The 25,984-nt window shown below is 43.5% G+C and overlaps 1 protein-coding gene across 8 annotated transcripts in view; it reads right to left on the reverse strand.

Annotated features, from left to right (window-relative positions):
- Positions 1–3,052: 3,052 nt before the first annotated feature.
- Positions 3,053–25,984, reverse strand: part of LOC120548328 (signal-induced proliferation-associated 1-like protein 2) — an 88,880-nt gene continuing 65,948 nt past the window's right edge. For 3 of the 8 annotated variants that reach the window (XM_039784495.1, XM_039784497.1, XM_039784496.1), the window contains 12 exons: positions 22,289–22,435; positions 20,750–20,853; positions 20,569–20,657; positions 19,126–19,499; positions 16,492–16,767; positions 15,134–15,187; positions 13,353–13,491; positions 9,739–9,958; positions 8,155–8,286; positions 5,608–5,725; positions 4,008–4,086; positions 3,409–3,555 (listed from right to left, as the gene is read on the reverse strand). In XM_039784495.1, coding sequence (XP_039640429.1) covers positions 3,409–3,555; positions 4,008–4,086; positions 5,608–5,725; positions 8,155–8,286; positions 9,739–9,958; positions 13,353–13,491; positions 15,134–15,187; positions 16,492–16,767; positions 19,126–19,499; positions 20,569–20,657; positions 20,750–20,853; positions 22,289–22,435 — 1,879 coding nt within the window. Of the gene's footprint in view, positions 3,556–4,007; positions 4,087–5,607; positions 5,726–8,154; positions 8,287–9,738; positions 9,959–13,352; positions 13,492–15,133; positions 15,188–16,491; positions 16,768–19,125; positions 19,500–20,568; positions 20,658–20,749; positions 20,854–22,288; positions 22,436–25,984 lie in introns of those variants that run through there. The other 5 variants (XM_039784498.1, XM_039784501.1, XM_039784499.1 and 2 more) reach the window with 5 other exon arrangements.

The following is a 25,984-nucleotide window of genomic DNA, read 5'->3' on the forward strand; positions in this document are numbered from 1 at the left end:
TTTCTGTCCTGCTGTTGATGCACTGGCAAATACAGTTTTCAACCTTCACTTGAAAGGTAGATGAAGGAATTAGTTGAAATGTGCAAAGCAGACCATGTAAGGGTAGATTCACATATCAAGCAGCATACTTCGGAACACTTTTCAGTGCAAGATTTCTAGCCTGACAAGCCAGACCCACATCAACACGTTGGGTCTGGGAACTCACCATTGGCAGGGCTCAATTCGAGGGGCGGGATAAACAGTTGTCTTTCAAATTCCCTCTGCACGCAATAGGATAGCGTTACAACCAGGAAGAACAACGACGAAGGTAGCGAAGCTAGTTGATAGATTAAACTTTTGCCGTATCCGGTCGGCAAATCTCCGAACACATCTTCCTTTTTTTTAAGAAGGATTTCTGTGCCGTTCTTTAATCTTTTCTCAAAGAAAAGCTGAACTCCAAGTCTTCCAGAAGACTGCTGTTCCCAGCAGCAGCAACAGCCATAAGCCCCGCCCACCGACTCTATACACGATGTGATTGGCCTGACCAGAATTTGGTTTTTCCAGCTCAGAAGTCAACGGAGAGTGCCTAGACCCCCCTGGCTGCAAATTACATTTGTTGCCGCTAGGGTGCGTCTAGATTTCTAGGCTACAAGATTTCCTCTTTGAGTCTCCCTTGAACTGTGTTACTTACAGGGCTGGGGTGTAGGGATAGTAATTTTGGAAGATACCCACTTTATTTCACTAATTAAAAGAATTTGTTTTTGTGAAAGGACTGTTAGTCTCGTGAGGAGACGGGATATAGTTATAGCGGTAATCTAATAATAATCTAATGTATATGGGCATGTAAGTATTGTGTTAAATGAATAATGTGCATTCTTACAGAGAGATGAGAAGTTTGATACCACGTCTGCACGAAAAGTATCAAACTAAACGATAAGCTTAGTGTAGTGTAGAATAAGGACTGGAAAAGGGGTTAACAGTCTGGCTTCGTGCAAAGGTAACAGCACCTTTAAAGCTCACTAATTATATCTCATTTGTTTAATTTGTATAAAAAAAAAATATACAATTACTTTGAACAGAGTCAGGCTAGCAGTTTCCCTCTAGTTCCAGTCTTTATGCTAAGCTAAGCTAACCATCTCCTGGCTCCAGGTGAGTGTTATCGATCCTTTTATTTACGGGCAAGAAAACAGAAACTTATCTTCTATATTTCCAAAAATGTTTAACTATTTCTTTAATGCAATATAATTGTAATATTTCTGCATTAAAATGTCTAAAATGTACAATACCTATGATATATACAGGATTTTGTTTAGTTACATTATTCCAAATGTTTCCAGCAATGTTCACACCCAGAGAAATCCATTTTTATCAATGACGCAGAGCGTGTCGTTTGGTTAATTTCATTAGAATGACATGACATGAAGAGACGTAACTAAACGTAACGTGAATAAAACTTTAATACATTGACTTGTCCGTGAACATATACATTTTCGTCGACAATGCTGGTTGTTTAAAAACGAAGACAACAAGTCCCATGATCCTACGCAACTTTACGACGTCATCGAAAGTCTGCGTTTCATTTCAGAGACCCCTAGCGGGCAGACAATTACATATTGTACGTTTCAGACCGAATTGAAAATCAACAGGAATCTATCCTTTCATTTACCATACAGGATCAGATTAGCCTTCAGAACAATTTCAAGTCACTGCTTTTGGTTAAGAATGCTAAAAATAGAAACCAAAAATCACTTATTTTTACAACTACATTTATTAAAAAAACAAAAATAAAACAAAAAACAAAAGAGCAACCAGTTTCCCCACCAGGGATGAGACAGTTTACGGAGAGAGCCATTTTTTAAAAGCATACAAACCAGCAAATTGTAATCTAGCAGCATCCAAATGTTGGAATCTCCAAAATCATCATTTATATATTTAAATATATAGTTTTTTTTTTGCCCTGGCAAGCTACACACTTTACAACATACACAGAGCTTTATTTCTCCTTAGTGCAGAAAAAAACAAAAAGAAAAAAAAAACAAATACCCTTAATAAAATAAACAACTTTAGGTTAAATAAGCTTAAATAATAGTGTTAAATACAAGACACTTCTGTGGCAGATATGTACAGAAATAAACACATTTGGCATTGTAAGTGTGGTTCACTGGCGCTTGCTCTAATGCTCTAGAAACCACTGCATAAGAACACATTTTGCTGTGATGAACTCTATACACACACACACACACACACACACACACACACACACACACACACACACACACACACACACACACACACACACACACACACACACACACACACACACACACACACACACACACACACATCAGTGAGCCACAGACAAGGCATGTGTTTATAAAAGAGAATTAAAAGCAAAGAGAAATCCATTTACAACCAAGAGTTTTAGGCACAGTCTCTTCCTGTTTTATAAATACATGTCAAGTACAACTGCTTCTCGACAGGAACCCTTCACGTTTGTGCTAACTTCTTTTTCTTTTTTTTATTTATTTATTTTTTAACAGTTTCGTAACTACCACTTCATTATTGCTAGGACATCGTGACAGTGAATGGAAACTACTGACGAACATGTGTGTAGGGAAAGCACCTTTAAACATCAAAATTACTGCCATGTGACCCTACATTACAACACTGAGGAAAAGAAAAAGTGGAATTCATTGAAAGAAAATGGCCTGAAACACCAAAACCATGAAACTTTTGGGACTTTGGGAAACAGAAATCCGAAAAAAAAGGGTCAGTTGAGCTACATTCATTCCCACCCCCGCTGTTATGTTTCAAGACCGCCACATGTGGATTCCTCTTGGTGCAAGCAGACAGTAAGTACCACTTCATTATGTCCAGTACATTCCTCCCCTCTTTACTTTCCTGTGTCCGTGAAGGCCGGCACAGAAACAGCTGTGTGACAGTGTGCGCAGTACGATACAGTACAGCTGACTATACAGTACAGTAGACTGACGTGACATACGTAGGTAGATTATATGTTGACTACAGTAAATGAGCTTTACATTCCACTACTGTAAGAAGATCCCAGGCCTTTCTCAATTCCTCTCCAGCACAGGAGATGAGAAGCTTTCCCAAGAGTCTCTTTTGCCAGGATAAATAACTGGTAATGTCAGAAACAGCCCTGCACTTCAGACGGAGGAGGATCCCAAAAATAAGGTCCAGATCAGGATTTCATGTCTCTCCACACAGGGCTGCACGGCCGTCTCCTAACAAGGGGCTTTTTAAAGAGTCTTGATTACTCTGGGGGCTGGTAATGGTTGGTTCTATAGTTTGTTTGCCTGTGGATCATCTGGGAGTCTTAAGTGGGAGTTGAGTGGGTGCCCAGGAGGAGCGAAGGCCATCTCCCACTGCCTTTCTGAGGATCTCTCTCTCTCTCTCTCTCTCTCTCTCTCAGGGTTTCTTGTCAATGCTGTGAAAGAACCACTCTGTGAACTTCCTGAGCTGAGCCGCCGCCGTCTGGCTCTCCTCCTGCAGTCGCATGTTGTCCTGTCTCAGGTGCTGCACCTCCTCCTGCAACATCGCCTTATCCTCTTTCTCCTGAACACACAAACACACAAACACACACACACACACACAAAATCACCACCGGGACATGAGGCAAAATAAAATGGATACAAAAGAGGTTGATAAAAGCCCCGCTATTACACAAACATTCGTCCGTCGTCGGCGCTGTGTAAATGGGAGGCATTAACATGGCAAAGCAGCCTTTTCTCTGTTCCGATTAAAGTGCACTTCCTCTCTCCATTTTAACAACATTAGTTGAGGTGGGGAAATGTTGGGCTGGGACACAATGAGGGAAGGAAGCAGGATATTGAATTAAGTGGACAAGCTTGTATTACACAGAGCGCAGGGCACCCATTACTCACTGTCTATTCTCCTGAGCGGCGTGACGCACACACACGCACGCACTGTTTGCTGACGTGGCAAAAAGGAGAGCAAAAAAGGTGATAAACCATAAATCGGGAAATTTGTTTTATATGTGAACTCACCTTTCTGAGGTCATGCTGCAGCTGCCTGAGGATCACCTCCAACTGGTTGACTTTGCCAGTTAGTGTGGAGGGAGGGCCGCTATAGGGGGGTGGGGGGGGGACACAAGATGGGATGTTAAGACTCAAGAAAGACTCATTTATCGCATAATAGAAAACACAATGACTGCTTCCACTATGATACTGAAGCTAATAATGGACAGCTATCTAAGCCCTGCCCCCTTTAGTTACTGTTGCTATGCATGTCATGCTTTCTATGCTCACATTGGCTGAAAAGATGACTTCTATCAGCTTTAGCTAGCTAGCTTTAGCTAATGCTAATATCTAGCCTTTGGACTTTTGTACAATGTGATACAATAAAAATGTTACTTGTTCTAACAATCCTTGAATAGTTTAGATGCAGTGTTTCCTCTATGTTGAGTTGACCGTGGCGCCCCCCCCCACTGCGGCTGCATTGTTAGAGTGCATGTTGGAGAATAGCGCGGACACACGAGGATAACTAGCCAGTTGAGATGGTGTGTGTACGTCCTTGAGAACTGTAAGTCGTATAACTTATGTCGTCAGTTCATTTAAGCCTGGTCTTGCAAATTGAAATTAAGATCTGCCCCCACTGCTAAAAAAAAAAAATTCTAAAGGAAACCCTGAGATGCTTACTCTTGGAACATATTTGGACAAGCAACTCAGTGGTTACATTTGCGCTTTAATGTATTTTTAAAACAGGACGCTTCACTTTTAGTAGAGTAAAGAAGTTGAGGATGAGAGGAGTATGGCATGCCAGACGCGCGGGAAGTCACAAGAAATGAAGTGATTAATGCTCTAAATTTTCAATAAATAATTTTAATTCTTTTGGCGTTATTGGAATAAATAACAATTCAAAGAATCTTTTTTAGAAAAAATCTCAACATAAATCTCACACTAAACTGAAAAAAGGCTGTTGCTGCAATTTTGTTAATTTTAACACTTAAAAAAACACTTATTATTATTAGATGAGAAGCCTACGATCAAAATAATTAAGTTACTGTCTGTATCTATGTCTGACCTGGACTGGCACATGTTCACATTAAAAAGCGTGTGCGTGCACAAGCACTACGGTCACGCGCAAAGTTTTTGATGATCCGGTTTTAGCTCTTGGAAATCTGGTCACCCTAGGCAAGCGCAACACTATCTAATGCTGATTTGGGAGAACCTTATTACCTGTCACCCCACATAATAATATATAGAAGATAGCTAATGGCTTGCCTCTTGCCATTGTAAATAACGATCACTAACTGTTGACGGTAGTAAAGTAGCTGGGCATGCAGTTCATGCTAGCACATTCCTTACACTTGGTGCTTGAGTTTTTGGTTCTGGAGATGTTATAAAAAAAGACACCACCCTCCAGACTCTTGAGACACTGAATACTGCTCTTATCAGAGGTACACGCACACCACTTCAAGTGGAAAAATCCGAAGCGCAACAGTTCTGCTGTGCCTAGTTATGCTTGCTAAGCTATGATTGGACAATCACTGTTCAGGGGCGAGTTTTTAGCAAACAAGTCAATTATTTACTTGCTACTGGAGCGTTGGCGCTTGTGTGTTTATTTGTGTTTGTTGGTAAAGCCTACTCTGCTTCCAGTGCTGCTCCCTCTGCCTCCACCACCCGTCTGGTCAGCTCTCTTGAGATCTGCAGAGCCTCCGCCCGCTGCATGTCCGTCATGGTGCAGAAAGACGCCACGCGCTGGTCTGGAGACAGAACAGGTGACGTAACAGGTCATAATCTGCCCTTAATATCAAAAACAGGAAACGTTTCCAGCAACTCATTTCATGGTATCAACATGCAACTAAAATAGGGCAGAACAACACACTTGCATGCATGCATTCTTAACAGGATGGGGCGATTCATTCATGCTTTGTATGAATGAATGAATGAATGGTTCTGGTTTAAGCCACCAAAGGCAGTCCTCCCATTCTGAGGGATCTATAGCCAGACAAGAAGAAACAAGGTGGTGAACAGAGCATTTCTAGACGACCACAGATAAAGTAATTCCCCTGGGTGTTGCTCTGGCACCCTCGCCCCTCTTAGCTTACTCTGACAGCTGTTTGGCTCATCATGGGCTAGATCCCAGAGAGCTGTAAGGCACCAGTCATGCTTGTTTTACCATATCAGGCCCTTAAGCTTACTCAAAGCCCCACGGAAAACCCAAACTTGGCATGTTATGCCTGGGGACTGCTCAGTTTTGAAGCGTAATGCACTTTTCTTTAGAAATCACTCTCTCTCTCTCAAGCCCTTGGTCTGAGACTAAAGATAGCAGGATCTGCATATTCATAAAAAAGATTAAGGAAACCCTTCCATTAATTTAGCCCCCAATTGAAAGCTAATCCACTCCAAGACAAAAGCTGATTGAGCCTGGAGTCGGTTGTTCAGACGAAGCAGGAAAAGGGAGACCAAGCTTTAATTTACATATGAATGAACATTTTCCTCATATGCGATGGCTGCATCAGAAAGATTAAAGAATTCTAGGAAAGCAGTGATGGGCGCAGAAAAACAGCTTGTCATTTTTGCGTGACCTGCCGTCCAGATTTACTGGACAAAGGCTGAAAATCAAACAAAACCAGATTACACTGAAGAGAACACATTCTTTTCGGCAATCTATGTGAGTTAAACATACTGTGCTGTACGTATTTGTGAGGGAATATTAAAAAAAAAAATATTCATTAGTTGACAAAAAGAGTGTTGCACCAAAAGCCTTTTGTTGCCATTTATAATTCCATCTGCTTCAGCTTTGAAAAGTTAGGAGGGCACAGTGTTTTTGTGGATGCTGCAAGCCAATCCAAATTGAATATGAGCAGTCTCTTAGGATTCACATGATCAAGGTTGTGAGTGCTATAAATGCTTTTACCTCTTTCTGCCCTGGCTCTAAACGGAGCTGGTTAAACATATATGGCACAATGGCAGCCTGGAGCCACTTTCTGCTCGGCAACAAGCTTCCAGTTTACACGCTTTTCCGGGCCAGCCAGGCTGCCGTGACAACTGCCTTCTTGCTGCCAGTCAGACTCTGCATCATCTCCACTGATTCCACTCTTGTTAAAGGATAAGCTGCGGGCAATGCAGCAGGAAATGCATCAAAGAAGAACCTCCACCGATGATTCATTAATTATGACAAAATGAATGGTTACATGCTACGTTGCCCGCTCGCTGGTCTCAGGTTCGGATAGAGTTCAAGTGGAAAAAAATACTCAAGGCATGTAAGTGTTTCCGTGATAAATGGTAAATACACTGGCATGATAAGTGGTCGCAAACGTACTTAAAGCAGGAAAGAAAAATGAACAGAAGTGATGATGCGGACCATGAAGTGGCTGAGATGTGTCAATGCTAATTCACTGAGAATAGAGTGTGACTGAGTGTAAAGACAGATTTCAGTTTTGACAGGAACCTATCACTTATGTTGTTTGGAAAGTCAACATACTTTAAGCCCTCATAAGTTTATCTGAGCACTCGATTCCTAAAATTACTTGTTCCAGAGTCCACAAAAAACCACAAATACTGTAAAACAGCCATTCAAACGGTTGGAACAATGAAAATTTCCATTTTCAAGGAGAGAATCTGTTGCTTTGAGCTAGATGTCAGTCATTGTCATTTATAGAAGAAAAAAACCAACATCTTCCAGAACATTCAGATTTAAAAGGCCAAGAGAGGAGCTGAAATTACCCCATACTATCAACCCAAGAGCTTAATAGTAAACGGCATCGCTGTAAGAACTCTCGCTGAGTGGCCACTGGCTGGCTTTATGGTGTGAAAATTGGCACCATGTCTGCGCTGAAAAATGATAGCTCTTTCTTTCCCCAAGTTACATTGCTTGATGGAAATCACAATGGGGCTCAGAGCAGAGGCGCAAAAAGCAAAAAGGATTCCCACAAGTCACCTCCTACAGCACTTTAAGAGACACTAGAAGAAACACAAACACAAAGCGCACACAAACCTGCACATGCAAGTGAGCTAGCACTTGCAGACACACGCAGACATACGCACATGCACACACACGCACGCACACACACACGCACACACACACACACACACACACACACACACACACACACACACACACACACACACACGCCAGGAGGAGGGGGAGGTTACACAAGGTGCCAGCAGCTTCAGCCAGGCTGGTTACCTTCAAAGGCTCGTGCTGCGTCAACCAGGTGAGACCAGTCCAGGCCTGTGGCAGTGTCTGGGAGGGGCATGAGGCCCGGGTCGCTGAACTTGGACCTGTCCGCCAAGGAACCGTCAGAGAACCAAAACTCATCTGCAGAGACAGGCAGGCACTCTGATCAGTGTCTAGGCCTGGCCTGAGTTTAGGGCTAATCTCTGAGTCGCCCATCAGTTTGCATCAGAGCACACAAGAGGGGTTGGGAGAGGAATGGAGGAGCGTAGGGGGGGAAGGCAAGGGGTTTACTCAAACTAGTGGTTGCTGCTAAAAGGGATGGTCTTTACCTTACTCCAGCCCTGCACATCGAAACCACTTAGCTTAAGTCTATGTTGAGTAAATTACTATCCTACACCTGAGTCCACTTTTAATCTGGATGCACCAAAATAACAAATCCTCCAAAACGTCGCAAACAATTTAACTTTCAAAAGAAAGGTTTGTATTTATGTGACAGCACGATAGACTCACATTCAATCACCGTCTCTGCATAGCACACGCAAGGCGCTGACTGAGGGGCAATAAATGACTTGTCTAAGTGAATGTCTTCATGTTTCAATCAATATCTCCTTTCACTCCCCTCTGTCTCTCCCACCCTCCCTCCCTGTCAGCCCTGAAAGACGGGCAATGCAATAAACAAGCTACCCATTCTGCAGAGAGGCATTTAGAAAAGCATGAGTGGAGAAGCAGAGAAGAGATGGAGAGAGTTTGAGGTGATGCTGACACTCTTATCAATTTGCCCAGCGTCTCGGAGCTTGAGTGATTCACTGTTTACCAAATTGGGCTGTTTCAGTAAGGGAAAGAGAGAGCCAGTGTTCTGAACTACTCTTCAGAACAATTAGGAATCCATCAGGTTGACAGCCAGAAGAGGCCAAAGAGAGAAACATCTTTCCAAAAGCCATTTTCTATCTAACGACGGCAGCCATTGACAGGTGAGGGACGGTATGGAAATGCGACAGGGGAGGATAGAGGGGGGAGGCAGGCAGGGACTTATGAGTGAATGAAACGTAATGTATGACAGACATTGTGAGACTCCTGATGGAAAAAAATAAGCATGTTCATGTCAGAAATCTCAAAGACCTGCAGCAGCGCAGGCAGGACACATCACACCTCTGATCACTAATACATATTCAGTAGATGCTGGGATAACAGTAGAGATGGGAATACTAGCCAGCAGTGACAGGTGTCTGCTTAATGCAGACGAAGAGACAGGCCCCTTGCAAGCTGCACGCCGCCTCGCCCAGTTCCAATTAGTTGGCTATATTGATGAGTGTTTCTGGAGTATGTACCAGTTGTTCTAATGATATTGGTAGGACACAAGTGGCTCTTCAAACAAGTATCAACATCCTGGCTTGTCTCTGGTGCCAGAGAAGAGGAATGATACTCCGAGAGCAACATGCAGAGAAGTTCTAAATGTCTCTAAGAGGTATTTTAATAAGAGCAGTGCAGAGTTGTTGTTTTTTAAAGCGGCTTCTTGGTGAAATCAGGTATTGTACACATTTCTAGGTGTTTTCTTTCGCAGCAGGCAAAGAGAGTCTCACTGTCTGTACTTACTCCGTAGGTTGGATGCTCCCTGGTTGTGAATCATGCGAGGAGGCAGTGTGCTGTGGTAAGGTGGGGTGGTACTGAATAGGATGTCATTGGGCATTGTTTGGTCCAGCATGGAGCTGTGCGAGCTGGCGTAGGACGAACCCTTGCGGTTACTGCACACACTCTCGTCCGATAGCGTCCGGTAAAGGGTGCGTCTGGGTGACAAACTGCCCACTGCTGACACCTGAGAGAGGGAGAAGGAGAACAAATTGTCAACAAATAGGTCACAACAATGCAAAACAATGGAGCTGAATGACCTCCAAACCCCCAGCGATGTATGCATCCTTCCCGGTGCTTTGCCTTTCCTTGGCACAGCAGGTTTACATGAGCGGGCAGCTGGGTGAGTAAGGAGGGAACATCAGGGAGCAGTGTCAGGAATCAATTACAGTCTTTGCTCTCGGGAAAATGCAGATTGATTGAGCACAGCTGGACAGTGTCTAACAGAGTAGGAACAACAGGGGACAGGGCTTGTGGAGGTGGTGACAGGGGTCACTGCGCTGAGGCAGCCAATAGGCACTGAGCTTAATTTGAGAAACTACAGAAGGCAGAGAAGACCCAGTGATAAGTGCCACAATACAAAGTGAAAAAGAAAAATAGAGCGGAAGTAAGCTAATGCTATTAGCTAAAGTTACTGTGTACACACAAAAGCTCGGCAGGATAACGGCACCTTCTACATCTTCCCATAATGCAGTCAGACACTTGGCAAAAACAAACCACTTAGACGGAAATTGATGGTGCGCATTTGCCCCTTTGGGTTACATTGCAGCCTGGTTAGTGGCTGCCGGACTTGACTCACTCAATACTGGATTACTTTCAGAAGATTTTTGTTCACATTAGTCACTTAAAACACAAATGCATGAGATAATAGGGTTGGAAAACACCAACATTCCCCTTTAAACTAAACTCCTGCATGAACTATTATCCAGAGATGGTCAATACAGATAAATAAAGCACAGTGGAATTTGTGAAAAAACGTAGAACCCATGTTCTATTGTTTGCTTGTTTACAAACCAAAGACCAAATGAACACAGCTCACTAAAGCAATGGCTATAATGTACTTATGTACAGTGTTTGCTGCTTTGTGTGTACTCTCCAGAATAGACTCATATTAACAAAGGTCACACTGGTCAAGAGGCAACACAGGGTCAGGATGAACAATCACAAAAGCTGTGAGGCTTTGAAAAGCAGCATCATCCTGAGGGGACAAATTACACAGAATACCACTGCAGGGATAATCAAGTTTCATGACTGTGGCCAGAATTTTGACAGAGGATCTCCTGTTTAAACACACAAAACCATAAAGGCCAACTCAATCCACCATTGTCCCTTTTAGGTTACATAAATATTGCAGGAGTGAAATCAAAAGTAGCCACAAATGGTATGCGGAGCAGTCGGCCAGATGGGTAAATGTCTGCCTTTGGCTTCCCAGCTGTAGCCAACACCAGACTAGGATCCCCACAAGCCAACACCCAGCCATCTCCATTTCAAAGACGGATCCCCCACATATCCCACCATGACAATTTCACAAACATCTAGTACGTCTTTAAAGCGGATATATGCACCGGAATTCAAAGCAGCATACATACATACTGCCTCCAAAGAACATCTTAGAGGCTTTGACTTAACAAGGTTGTCTCTTATTGCAAGTTTTCCCACCCAACTTTACAAGATTAGACCCCATAAGGTTCTCGCTAATCAAAACAACTTTAAACAGGATTTGCTGCACTCTCATATAAAGCAGAAATAGCACAGATTTAGAGCTCCAATAAATGGAGTCACGGCAAATGAAACCATTTGCAGTAGGGCTTTATGTTTTTTTAGAAGCCATCTATTTGTTAGATCTACAGCATCAAACCGGGCTCTCTAAACAAATCTTGGCACTGGTTAACTGAACCCGCTGTGCACATTATACAGAAAATATTGTGTTAATCAAACCTGCAAGATTATTGACTATTTCAGTGTGTCTAAATTTACCGCATCTGGCAACAGCCCTCACCCTGATTTGGGCTGTAACGTGAATTATTTTGCACAACAGCAACGCTCTTATCAGTCGAGGCAGCAGTGACACATCCACCGAGATTCTTCCTGATTTCCCTGACTTTTTTTCCCCTCACCGCTCGCATCAAACAAAAAACGCCACTGAAACCCTTTGACATGCCACTTGGGAGGATGTGTTGGACAACCACCTATTCAGATGCCTTTTTTCTTTCCCACAGGAGGTTTAAAAGAGGAACGTTGTGGGAGAACAACTTGCGAACGGCCTTTCCTTTACGTCAGCCACACAATAGCCTGCCTGTCTGTGGAAGGGCGTCTCAGCGGACACCGCAGCTGGCAAGAAAAATCTCCCTGCATCTGCTCACCAACACAAACACTGGCATCGGGTGACTACCGGAAGTGACACACAAATGAACCTTTAGGTGGTTAAACAAGTCAGACAGTATTACGTTTAAAATAAATCAACAAGGTTTCCAACATTGTCATGACTGTATTTTGATTCCTTTACGGGCCAGCAGATGATATTGAAAACATGCAGTCCCAGAGAAGCTGCTCCCAGAGAATAACAGTTTGTTTTTATTGGGATCAGATGTGTATATGGTTGGAGTGTTTGGCTCTGTGCCCCACTTCATGCATCCCTCTCCCAGACTGCCTTTCCACACATTGTATTAGAACACTGAATCAGACCAGAGAGTGAGATTACAGCAAGGACTGCACTGCTCATTGAATCAAACAAACAGCAGTGTGTACCTTTGTACTGGTTATGGTTTTCTTTCTCTGTGGGAAACCAAATAGAATCCAATTAAGGGAAATCACAGTGCAGGCCTGATGCACCTGCTTTTATTTTAGGCACTGACGCTGCCTGGTTGTCTTGTAAGCATTACATTCTATATACTGTAAGCCCAGTGCACAACAGCAAGACAAACTGATCAGTGCACTAAGCTGTTCTGTGTGAGGGACAAGACCTGCCTGTGCCAAATGACATGCCTGCTTTCTGTGGGGATGAAGTGCACTTATATTAGGACTGAGCAGCATCCAAAAATAACCCATTTGTATGTCTCCAGGGTCTCTTCCTGGTAGATAATGGATGGGGGATGGGAGACTGAAGATGCAATTAATATAGAGTCTGCAGGACAGAGGAACATCAAACATCGATGCACTCTCTGCAACTCCCTGCCTTTAATCCATGACATCCCAACTGAGCAAACCCAGGCACTGTTATAAATTAAATTATCCAAACACTCAGTGCCAGTCAATGGGGACTGAAAGGGTCTTGTGTCGGGAGAGACAAGGCCCCATCAGCTGTGGTGCTCAGCAGCAGGACCAGCTGATGGGCAGCAGATGTTTATCTTGCTCTACTTGGTTCCCAACAAGAGGTTGTCGGCTCTGGTTCTGGCCTTGCAGGTACTATGTCTCTTAGTCAGCATGATAAAATAGCCTTTGTGTTCGGAGTTGATCCTAACAATGTCATGTCATCATGCTATTATTACCATAACTTCACAGTTTCAACAGGTTTGATTTGTCAACACCCCAATTATTGTGTAATTTAGAGGCAATTAGTCAATCACCCGCGATGACCTCACCTTACGACTCCGGTCTTCTCCTGGAGGGCTGTTGGGCAGCATCATTTTAAGGTATTCTTCTTTCGAAAGTCTCCGCAGTGATTTTTCATCGCGCTCAGAGGCCTGGAGCTGGCAGGCGGCCTCCTGTGCGTACAGCTGCCTGTAGACCATACAGAGGAAACAGAAGAGCAGAGCTCATCAGAAGGGTCATGAAAGCCATATTGTGCAAGGGAGGCTTTGGGCCATCGCAGCTTGGGTCCAGCTATTTGGAAAAGAATGTCAGTATTACACAAAGGGTTCAGGTGGATCGGTCTTAGCATGCCAACATCAGGTGCCTCCATGCTAGTCAGGTGAACTTGGGGTAACATGGTTGGAGAGGGGAGCCAGGGAGGGAATTTATTACCAATCCCACCCTGTCCCATCTCACTCTGCCAAACCCATGATTAAAGAAGAATGCAGCAAAGCACTGTAAGAGGTAGAAAGGAAGGGGGGAAAAAAAGGTTTTGGACAGAAAAAACATCCACAGACAAGTGCAAACCACGGACTCTAGAGGAGTGTTCAGACAAACAACAGAGGACATGAGAGCTGTTAGACAGAATTGGGAGAGGACCTACAAGAGGTGACATGTTTTGTTTTGGTGGCTGTGTTTGTCAGTGGGGTGCTTGTCATTTTAATGATTTTCAGGGTGCTGAGTGTTTAGGGGGTGGGGGGGGGATACAGCATAGGGAGGGTGTGACTGACCTGGCTGGTTAAGTTGTATGGCTGTGAGACCTCTGCTTTAAGTGAGCAGCCTGTGAGCATGACACACTGAGTGCTGTTGGCAGGATGTTAGATGGCCGTGAGGGGATATGCTACACGGCGAGACGATGGGCAGCCTGGCTGCGATGGTTACCTAGAGACACCATTACTGAGAGTTGCCCTGTTTTAAGCTTTTGGCACCATGGCAACCAAGCCCTAAATACATAGATGGGTATTGCAAATGCCCATGTGTGATTGCCAGATGCATTTTGACTGATTCACAAGATCTCTGGTTGCTCTATTCTGAAGGCGGCATCCAGGAAAAAGAAGTACAATTAATTGAGCTCCGTATACTGGTGGTTTGGTGCTAAAACCGTAGGGAACAACTCCCTTCTTTTCCCTCTCTGTATTCTACTTAGCTCTTGTCCAATTTGTTCTTACATGATCGATCCATGATTACGGGAAGATTGGAACGACGCTAAAGCCCCGACCTTTGCAATTAAAGGTTATTCTACTGTGCGGGAGCGTCTGTTAAATGCCTACAATGTGTAATAAATGTTTCCTTGCACAGCAGGTCCTGAGTATGGGTGTGAAAAAAAGGACATTTTTACCTCTTATTATATATACAAATGTGTAATGCCTAAAATTTGAAAAAAAAAAGACAAAAAACACTGTCATGCTGCCAATAGCCGTTACCACGCCACCAGAAAGCCTAAAAATCAAAAGGGGCACACGCAACAACATCCCTGGTTTGGGTGCAGATTGGGTTGCTTGTTGCATGTCACCCCCTCTATCACTGTAGCTACTGAGAAAAACAGGAGGAAGTATTGTGGACAGTACACAGCAGTAGGATTCTGGAGGAGATACAGCAGAAATGTCACAGCCACTGATGCACAGCTGGTTGTCCTCCACTCTCAGCATGTGCCACATGGCAAGGCTAGCACTTTAGACCTGCCATGAGACACGAGTGGGGCGGTGGTCTGGGACAAAGGGTGGGGGCTGGGGAGGTGTGTGTGGGGGAGCAGGCTGGGCCACAGGGGGCTGACTTCTGACTAACTGTGTACCTTGAATGCTCAGACAGCATTGAGAGAAGGAACGCTAACAAGCTCTCCGCTCCTCTGGAATAAGAAGCAGAAGCAAGAGAGAAACAGCCCGGGGTTAGGAGCATTGATACACATCCTGCATTACATACAGCGTTAGAGCAAATGAGAAAACTTTTTTTTTAAAAAGGGGGGAGGGGGGTGGGAAGAGAAACTTCATTAGGTTAGAACAATATCTGTGAGTAATATTAGGCCATTCATCATGAGGTGCTGTTATGTAAGATGAAATAAAACTGTAGGATTATATAAACAAACAATGGGGACGGTAATTGAATTACAGAGCTTTTTCATAAGTCGGCAGGAGACAACTTCACTGCATGCAATCAATCACATAGTCCTTAAGTGGCAAATTTCACAGCCTAAATGAAATTACTTGGGAACGAGAGCAGGGGGTTTCTTCCAGGGCAAATCTCACATTCTGTCCTCCAAAATATGCCCACAACACACACACACACACACACACACACACACACACACACACACACACACACACACACACACACACACACACACACACACACACACACACACACACACACACACACACACACACACACACACACACACACACACACACACACACAGCTGTGTTTCAATTTCACCATCAATGGCTCTCTGTTCTCTACAGCAAACCATTTAATCATCAGACAGATACAGTCAGTCGTCACTGCTCATATAAAGTCTGAGGGGAGTATACGTGCTCAACCTGGCTGAGCGGGTGCATACATTCCTCTTCCTTTGCGATATTTCTAGAGGCTATCCTGTGGCGGGTGTGTCCTTGGGCTGCATGTGTGACAGCAGAGTGTTGTTGTGTGTGGATCGCTGCTTGGCTCCCAGCAGAGATGCTGATCTGGTAAAGGCTCAGCCTGGCAGCCAACGGGGACGCAGCTTCACAGGACCAATCAATAACCACAAGTGACATGTGCCAAGTGTATTATGTCCGCGGCTTCATTGAGCTTATTTATTTTGTGGCTGTCGGCTTCAATCAAGGCCAGTTTATGCACACTGAATGAATGAGGGGGGGGGGGGGTACTTGTATTGGAATGGCTCTGGCTCTAGTGCAACAGTAAGCAGCTCTCTACAGAGAGAGAAACCGTCCCGACGAGGCCAGTTAGCGTGATTAAAAAGGGTGTCATCTAGCTTTGCATGATAGCTGGTGTTGAACTGAATGTGAACTTGTACCAAATTGTACTAATTTTGTTTTGTTTTTTTGGTATGTGAGCGCATTTGGTGATGTTCTTAAATCGCTCTTGCGTTCTCTCTCTCTCTCTCTCTCTCTCTCTCTCTCTCACACACACACACACACACACACACACACTCACCCACACTCTGAAATGTTGGGAGGTCCCTCAGTGCTGTGGGCATCATCATCATCAGTCGTCTTCATGCCCACTGGAAGTTTGCAATCGGACTGTGGGCGTGTCTGTCCACAAGCCTCTGAGCTGGGCTCCGGCCCCAGCTCTGGCCCCGGCTCTGGCCCTGGCCCTGGCCCTGGCCCTGAGCTGCTGGTCTGGGGGATGGTGTACACCTTGGAGGAGTCAGCGGACATACAGTATCTGGCACCACGGGCCAGGGGACTGCCAGAGTGGTGTGAGCCACTGACCAAACAGCAAAAAATAAAAGAATAATGTAACTCAAAAGTGACCAAAATGAATGAAAACATAAAAGCATACACAAACAACAATGAAAAAATGAGAAAGGCAACTAGCTCAGATGTTGAGAAACAACCAGGATGATTTTCATCTTAAACAGAGTACTGAAAGCTCTGCTGCTGGCTCAGACAGGAAGACGTCATGTCCTCCACATGGAGTAGAGTAAAGCTGGTTCACCTCTGACCTACACTGGAAGATGACTCACATCCAGTTCATCATGTGCATATTCCTGCTGAACTTTTTCCTTTCACTATTCAGTCAAATATCAACTGACAAACCGGATTAAACGGGCCAGTTCATTCAAATCAGAAAGAAGTTTGGGCGGCCACTAGCTCACCCAGTAAGAGCGTTCACCTCATCTTGGGTGAGTCCTGCAGCCGCGTGGGTTTGAATCCGACCTGATGCCCTTTGCTGCGTGTCATCCCCAATCTCTCCCTCTCCCTCTCCCCCTTTCATGTCCATCCACTGTCACTTCATAATGAAGGGAAAAGCCCCCAAAAAAGTAATCTTTACTACCAGTGGTATCTAGCCAGTTTTATTTGTAGAGGTTTTGAGATATTTGACTTCAGCGGATTTCTGATCCTCAAAATTTTAAACAAAAATGACTGCAAAGTACCTGCATGGCTAGATATCACTAGGTAAGTGGGAAATTTTTTCTTATTTTGTGATTTGGGTGAACTAAACCTTGAACTTATGATCCAATGGCCAAAGGAAATATTCAAAACTTTATTTTAGCTAGTTACTAAAACAGTTCTTATCTGGTACAGTACATCACAATAGATCCCAGAATCCATTTGATTCAAACATGGCTATGCATCATTTCTTTGTTTAGGATTATTGTTTCAGCTTTGTGAAAATTCCTAGAATAACTCCATATCCTTATACTACATCCTCATTCAGGTAAGATTTATTGAGGATGAATGAATCACATTTGACAGTGATGAGAAAATGAACCATGCCCATGCATCACACAAAGCGCTTCGCTCCTTTTTAAATTGCATGGCTTGCATTGCATCCTTTGCAATGTTAAGAAGTCCCCCATAATAGCACATCTACTGTAGTTTCCTATTTTTCCTCATCATTTAAATGAGGCTGAACAGTTTGTGTTTTAGGTCACCTGCCTGGTTAGGATTTCTCTGTTAGCCGCTCAACTGGACTCAGATCTAGATAAAATGGAAAAAAGGTCTTGTTCTTTGTTGGAAAACTTTCAGCAAACCCAAAACATTCCTCTAAAATACCTCTGAGACATTACAGTTGGCCTAAGCTGGAGGCGCTACACACTCCGTTTCCATATTCATGACCATCTGGGCCACACCCTGCAAAATGTGCTCCTGCTGCTTCACTGTTTGTTCAAATGACACACGGGTGTCAAAGACCATTACATAAAAGGTGGGAAGCATCAAGTCGTCAAGGTGATGGCGTGGGCTCTTTACTCATTTCTGAATGGTGTCCTGGAGTGGACAGCTCTGACGCCTCCCAAACAGGTCAATGATCTCAACAGATTGTGCTAACATAATCCTGTATGGCATAAACAAATAGATACCCATTCTATTTCACAGAGACAGACTGTGAGTGGCTGCAGGGCCAACCCTCTCTGACACCCCTCCTCTTTCCCAGATGGGCCCCAGTCTGGTTAGGAGGACTTGGATGACGGTGTGATGAAACCCCCCATGTTGCTCCGGCCTAACAGCAGCCCCACCCACCGGCTTCAGCACAGCTGGGTGAGTCAGGCTGAGGGTCAGGAGTGAGGGAGCACGGTTGGGTGAAAAGGTCAGCTAACAGCCAGCAACCATCCTTTTGCGCATGTGTTGTTGTCTGTGTGTGGCTTCAATAGAACAGATAATGGGCTAAATAGATTGCCGGCGGTGGTATATGTGAATATACATCCACATGTTTGAACGCATTGGATTGTTCTCCAAGTCATGTACCATGAAAAGGGTATCATTTTTCTCAGAGAGCAAATAAATGACCCAACACGCTAGAATTAAGCCACAACATAATGAAGTAATTGCCCATAGAGAAGAAAGAACATCACATTTGTACGTTAGCAGGAGCATACAGTGTGGTGACAAAAGGAAAAAAAAAAACATGAAGTATCCTAGTAAAGTGTTGGGCCTTCAGAACATCTTCAATGCTCCGTGGCTTAGAATCAACAACTCCCCAATCTCTGTCTTGACCGACCCAAAGCAAACTTTTAGCTGACAAACTAAATAAAAAAAATATAAGCAGCTAAAACAATTGGAAACTGCACATCTAGAACTGTCTTTTAGGGGGAACATGATAAATAAAACACACATCCTGTACCTTGAATGGGATGAGATTTCGCTCAGGTCCCCGATGCTTCCTTCCGTCACATGACTAGACATAATGGCAGAGGCGTAGCCCTGTGGCAGGTACAGTTTCCCATGATCCTCTTCTGACGCCCCATCCTCATGGTGCTCCGACACCCAGTGGTGTCCCTGCTCCCCCACCCTGCCCTGCAGCAACACCCGGGCACCAGGGGCCACGCAGGGATTAGTGTCGATGCCGCTGTCTGTTGACGCCCCTTTGATGTAAGTGAGGCCCAGCATCTCTGGATCCATCAAGTCTCCAGAGCCAAAGTGCTTATCGTCACTGTTGCTGGAGGCATTGCTTGAGAGAGTGTTGCTACTCGAGTGGCTCGAGTTTTTATCGCCCGTCTGGTAGAAAAAAAAAAAAAGAGAGCGAGAGGATTACAGGAGACAGAAATACGGTAAATCAGAAGAGGTCAAACAGCAGCTGCAAATAATTCTTACGGTTGCTTTAACATGCTTGGCGCACCAGAGGGGGATGGGTTTACCCATCAGGCTACATCACATGTTCATGTGTCCCTGACTGAGGCGACTGCTGGTTTTCTTGAGGCCCGTGTTAATGTCGGGCTAGTTGACAGTAACAGGAAGGAAATCAAACACAATATGCTGAATGTCTCATACTTTGTTTGTGACCTCTTATATTCTTGCGTGAGAGAGCCACATAATATAGCCCCTAAATCACTTTAAAAGGGTATATTAGAGTATATTATTCTCACCAACTATTTTACTCAGTTCTGATCAGAAAGCCAAAGTTGTACATCATCAAGCTAAAAAGAAAATCTGAAAAGGTCAGGCCAACTTGACTCCAGTGTATCCAAAATGTAGATCAGTGGCCTAACAAATAAAATGTATGCACTCAAAAACAAGCCTCTAGTGAAGGGGGGGGGGGTTACAGTAATGCTTAATTACAGAATATAAACTAATACTTCTAAGCATCCAGAATCAAAGGAGAAAGAAAAGATGGAGGGAGAGAGAGTGAATGGGCCAAAAAAAAAGAAGATAAGGAATATAGAGAAAGGAGAAAATGAGAGGCTTGAGCACTTAATATATTCAACCTTCTAGGAAAATGTGTCCTAGAAAAGTGTGAGACAGGTGACGAGATGAGACTTCCGTTAGCATACTGATGAAGGGAAAGTGATAAGTGCAAAGAGCGGCCAGAGGGGACGACATGATGTTGAATAACCCAATTGAGCTGCTGGTTGCTGCAAAGCAAATAAACAAGGGCAATCTGACCTCACCCCGATCCAAACACTAATACGGGGCAAACCAGGTCTGACAGTGCAGATTTGGACAGATTTCTACTACAAAAACAGCACACATACTGCAGAGGCTTCATTAAACACTTTCAAACACTTTCATTAAATGGTTATGTGGGCAGCCTCTGCCAAACTGAAATCAAAGTAGGTCAGACATTTACCCTGGACAGCTTGTTGGGCGAGTCTTTGCCTCCTTCTCTTTGCTTCAGAGGGTTCAGGATCTTGGTGGAGGGGATGTGCCATTTGGCCTCTGTGGGGCCGAGAAGAAAAAAAGCTAACGGTGGAGACATACAAGGTGTGAATAGACCGCATATATCACGGTTAAAAGTACATCGGACTCACCTGCAGATCTTGTCCTCTCCAGGGTGGGCTCCCGTTCCCTGTGGATCTCTCCGTCACCCCCCTGGATGTCACCTGCCCGCTCATGGAGGATAGGGGAGGGACACCTGGAGAAAGAAAGAGGGAAATTGGCTGGAAATTATTTTCTGTCTACAGAGTGAACTCTGTATTTTAGTCAGAGAAAGGCTTCAATAGTTTACCACCAATGTACAGCAATTAGCTCGAGATCATTTAAGGTCGAATCACTTGAGCTTATAATAGAATAAAGGAGCTGCCAGACATTGCTGACAAGAGACCTCCTTTTATTCGACTGGGCATGCCAGACACTGTCTTGGCTCTTGACAAAGGGGAAAGAGCAGCACTTTTTTCAAAGCAGGTCTTAATTAAACCTTAAAGAGCCAATAAAGGTTACAACAGATGAACAGAAGCTACAGTGTCTCGTGATCTTTAGCTCAGACTCTAACCGGAGATGAAACCGGCTAGTCAACATGTCTGCCGCTCTGCATCCTGACAGCTCTGACAGGACAAAGTGATCCCTGAGAGTTCAGTGCACTTTGAGGCCTCTGACAGAAAGGCAGCAGCGTGCAGCTAAGCCTCTTGTCATGGTCTGTAACCACTTACAGACAGACATCGGTCTCTGATGGATTCTACTCATGTACAAGACTCAGCCTGACTGACGTCACGTCTGTACAGTCTGAAGCCCTGCATACTATATGATCCAAAGCAGGACAAAGAACTGAATATTGAAAAGAGATCTAATATTGGACTGTAAAGGGGGGGGGGAAAAAACACATGAACAGGAAAACTTTGATGACAGAAAGAAATTGTCACTTTTTTTCTCTTCTTCATGTTGACAGAAGCTAAAAATGTCCATGTCGGCTTAAGCCTCTTCCTCCTGCTCTCATTTTTATGATTGTTAGTTGTTTGTTTTTTTTAATCAACAGATGCCTTTTCGATGGCTTTCTCCAAAATTACAGTGTAGTTTGCTAAAGTGGCACTTCAGTTGAAGAACTGAAGGACAAGAAAGAATTCTTTATAATAACTTTCTATCATATCTTAAGTGCTCATCCTTTTTAAGTCTTCTGAACAGAAGGAGGAAGATGTTATTGTAAAAAAAAGTTCTGCACTTGGCTTGGATTTTTTATGGCTATAAAGCTGAATTGCCTATTTTACAAAGTGACCATTTATGTTTGAGATTTGGGATGGTTGAATGGAAACTATAATAATGCATGTTAAAAGTAAATGAAAACTAGTACATGAAACTAATCATCCTCCATCATCTTCCCTAATTTTAAGCTCTGGATGTGGTATTACACTGTGACAGGCATCATTTTATTGTTTTGTTAGATCACTACCTGCAAAAGTGCACTGACGTTTTGGTCATTTCATGTGGAAAAATTGCTGTCATTTTACAAAATTGGAAGTTTTCAGAAATAGTGCTGGGACTGATTGTAGCTGCACTCATTACTGCAAAACCGCATATTCCTGGAGGGACTACTACTAGGCTATTTTAACAGAAGTAACACTGCTGTGGTCCCGTACCCATCGTATCCAGGCTGCTGGGACCATGTGCCACTGCCACAAGGTCCTGGATCACTGGAGGAGGACTGGTTACTGGGGGAGCTGCGGTAGTGCTGGTCTCCCTTGTTACACGAGGTGACCTGGGGGTTCTCCATATCCTGCATCGTCCTGCAGAAACAGATGGACAAAAGATAAAACACAGTTTAAAACACATTGCCATAGATGGCTTGTGCATCACATTATTATGTATAAATCGATTTTGGGCTGCAACTAACTACTTAATTGTCTATAAAATGTCAGAAAATAGTGAGAAAAGAAAACATCAAAATTCCCCAGAGCCCAGGGTGACATCTTGAAACAGTCCAAAACCAGAGGCTATAAGATAAGCAGTGAATTCTTTTAAAATGATGGAATATGTAAATGACTTAAAAAGATGAGTTAATTGTTCAAACTGTTGACGTGCTAATATTGTGTCAATAAAGTATTTGCTGTATTACAAATTTTAGCACTACTACTGTGTGCAGATTATTCTTTGAAACAATTCTATACCCAATGTCTGAATTAGACTGACATTTCATAAGTGGAAAAACGTCTTTTCTTTTTCTTCACTGTCCAGTGTTAATGACTTTATTATTGGGTTGGGTGTCACTCCAGTGAATCGCACCGTAAATAATCTCTAAGAACGCGTGAGAGCTGTCAGTGAGGGAGAAGGCGTCTTGTTCTCCAAAGAGAAACAGAAACAGAAACAGAGATTAGTTATGGCAATACGCCTCGGTGAGGAATCCAGATGGTGCAGCCCGGTGTGTATGTAGAGTCAAAAAAAGACAGAGGTAGCCTCTGAATGTAAGAGGATGCTTGAGATTTCTGCTTTGAAACACAAACTTGACTCTGCTCTTAAACTATCTTTTCACACATGACCTGTTAAAAGAAGGTTTAGTCATTTACTTGTCTCAGATCAATCTATCCAAAGGGATTTTTGTACTGCCTCGCAATAAGCCCTGACTTTATATCTTTCGCCTGGTCAGGAAAATCTTGCGGACTATGGTGTAGAGTAAAAAATAAACAATGGACTCGAGTTATGTCTGCTGCCTTCCTTTTAACCAACACACCAAAGTAGGTTAAATAACCGGAAAGAAATAAGACTGCAATGACATAGGCAGGATGGCTATCACATTAAGTGTCCAGCCAGGTCTAGCTGCAAACTCTTTCATCTCTGGGTCCTTCTTCTTCTTCTTTTTTAAGATTATTTTTGGGGCATTTTTAGGACTTCATTGACAGGACAGCTGAAGAAATGAAAGGGGAGAGAGGGGGAACGACATGCAGCAATGGGCCGCAGGTCAGAGTCGAACCTGGGCCCGCTGCGTCGAGGAGCAAACCTCCACACATGGGCGCCCGCTCCACTGGAGCTATCCAGGCGCCCTGTGTCCTTCTTCTTCTGTGTCCTTCTTCTTCTTATGTATTTGTTTGTATAATGAGTTTAGGATTGGGTCTAAATGAAGCGGATGTCCCAGATGACAAGATGTGTGTAGTTTCTCCCTTCTTCTTTAAACATTTACAAGAATAAAGGAGCATTTAAAGATCAGAAAATAATACATATATAAAACTTTAAAAGAAAATAAAAATCCATTAGAACCTCATAATTCAAAAATCACAATGAACAAAACGTACATTTAGAAGGTGACAAATTCTTTCCCTTTCCACTTTGTCATCGGGTTTCCTTTGTCTAGACCTCCATGGGAAACTGACTAAACTGTCAGTAACTCAGTCGCGGCTCACATCATTGAACACTTTGGCCCGAACGCTACATTTCCTCCCTGGCTGAAGTGTTACTCTCCTCAGCCGAGTCTAGCCACTTTAATGTGAAACAGCAGCAGCTGCTTTTTGTTCTCCTAGTCTTCCTCTCCTGACATAATGTAAAGTTCTGGGAAATATTGAACTTTTTTTCTCTTTCTGCACAGCAATAACATTCGAGGCTACAGAGATTAGGGATCAGTCCCAGTTGGTTGCGTCGTAGGTGTCATATTTTACAGTGCCAAGTCTGGATTCAGATACGTGTGGATGGGATGTTGATTTATCTAAGCTATCAAAATTCATTTTTAGAGTTTATCCCTGTCGGATAAACTCCAGTGCCCTTTCATCGACAACACCTGTCATGTTACAAACATGTTCATTTCAAATTTAAACGGGATGTTATTTAACACCAATAATAATGTAAAAGTGGATATTATTTTTACGATAATGTTTTGATACAATTGAATCAATTGAGTCTTTAAACTGTATCCATTATTTATCTATATATTTATAACCATATATCCATCACTTTGAGCTAACTATATATTTTCAAAATTACTTATAAATAGCTAACGTTTTACGGTTCGGACTTCTCTGCTTGCTTGCTAAACAATCACAACATATAGTAGTCAGTATGTGTTGTTATCATTGTTGAGCTACTCTACAATCTTTACACGTATCCTCTGGCAACTGCAGACATACACCCTGGGGTACGAGTACTGCTTGTTGCTGAAAACCCCCAAATTATCAATTATTCTATATGTTGATTTATTTTTCTGGAATATGCGACTGTATTATATTCCCGTCCTGTCTCCCTCCCTCTTCACTCTATGACTCCTTCATCTGCCTTCTCTACTCCCACTCCCTCTTGGGTGCTACATATCGTGGTCCTGGGAAGAGCACTCTCTTTGTTTCTGCAGTAATTGGATGAGATGAGCTGAGCTGTGTCAGTGTCCCCATCACCTCCTCCTCAGCAGGGTGCAGGAAGAGGGAGGGAGCGGGGTACGGAGAGAGAGAAAGTAGCGAGGGAGAATGGAGTGCTCCCGCTGCCAGGGACTCTGATTAGGCAGAGAAGACGGCCATTATCCCAGTATAGCCTGAACAGGCAACACCAGAGGGGGGTCGGTGTGACACGCTGGAAAGGTTATCATGACTGTAGGGGTTTCATTAGAATGAACAAATCACTGCTTTACATGGCTCAATGGAGATGGTCAAAAGAGACAACGTCTAGAACAAAGTCAGAGTGTTGCCTTGTCATCTAAATGGAGATGAAAGCGAAGCCGTGAATTCATTGGGACTAAAATTCTCCGTTTATACGAATGCAAATAACGGAACACAACAGCCCCTCAAAGTGATACTGCCGCTCTTCTCGAAATGAGTTCAAAGATTTCATCTCAAAGGATCGGATCTTTTGAGCGGCATGATGTTTGATCGCAATCTTTGCTCTGCCTAGCTTTCTGAAAAACCTTGAATAGAAAGCTTAACTTCCAAAAGTGTATTAAAAGCATCATTTTGTTTCATTTGTTTAATCATTTTTTTGCATTCACTTACTTTTTTTGCACCACTGTCAATAATGCTGCTGTGACTTGATCTTTTACTTAATTATTTTAATTGTTAGTTGGTATCTGTGTAAGGCTTACTGCTGCTTTAATTTTAGTCTTATTGTGCATATTTTAGGTGGTAAAGGTGTCAAAACCTTTTGTGGACATTACATTCATAATAACTGAACACATACTAACCCAAATGTAGTGTGTTCTTTTACAGGCGGATAAAGGAAATGCCTATAGGATACGACCTATTTTAAACCAGCTCATCTTTGGCAGTAAGATGAGGGGAGGGTCGGCGCATGGAAGAAGTGGATTTGGCAGATCCTGTGCCCTACATCGCCCCTGGAGCTTCGAAACACCAATCGACAGAAACCAAACG

The sequence above is a fragment of the Perca fluviatilis genome, chromosome 19 (assembly GCF_010015445.1).
Source record: "Perca fluviatilis chromosome 19, GENO_Pfluv_1.0, whole genome shotgun sequence".
NCBI lineage: Eukaryota > Metazoa > Chordata > Actinopteri > Perciformes > Percidae > Perca > Perca fluviatilis.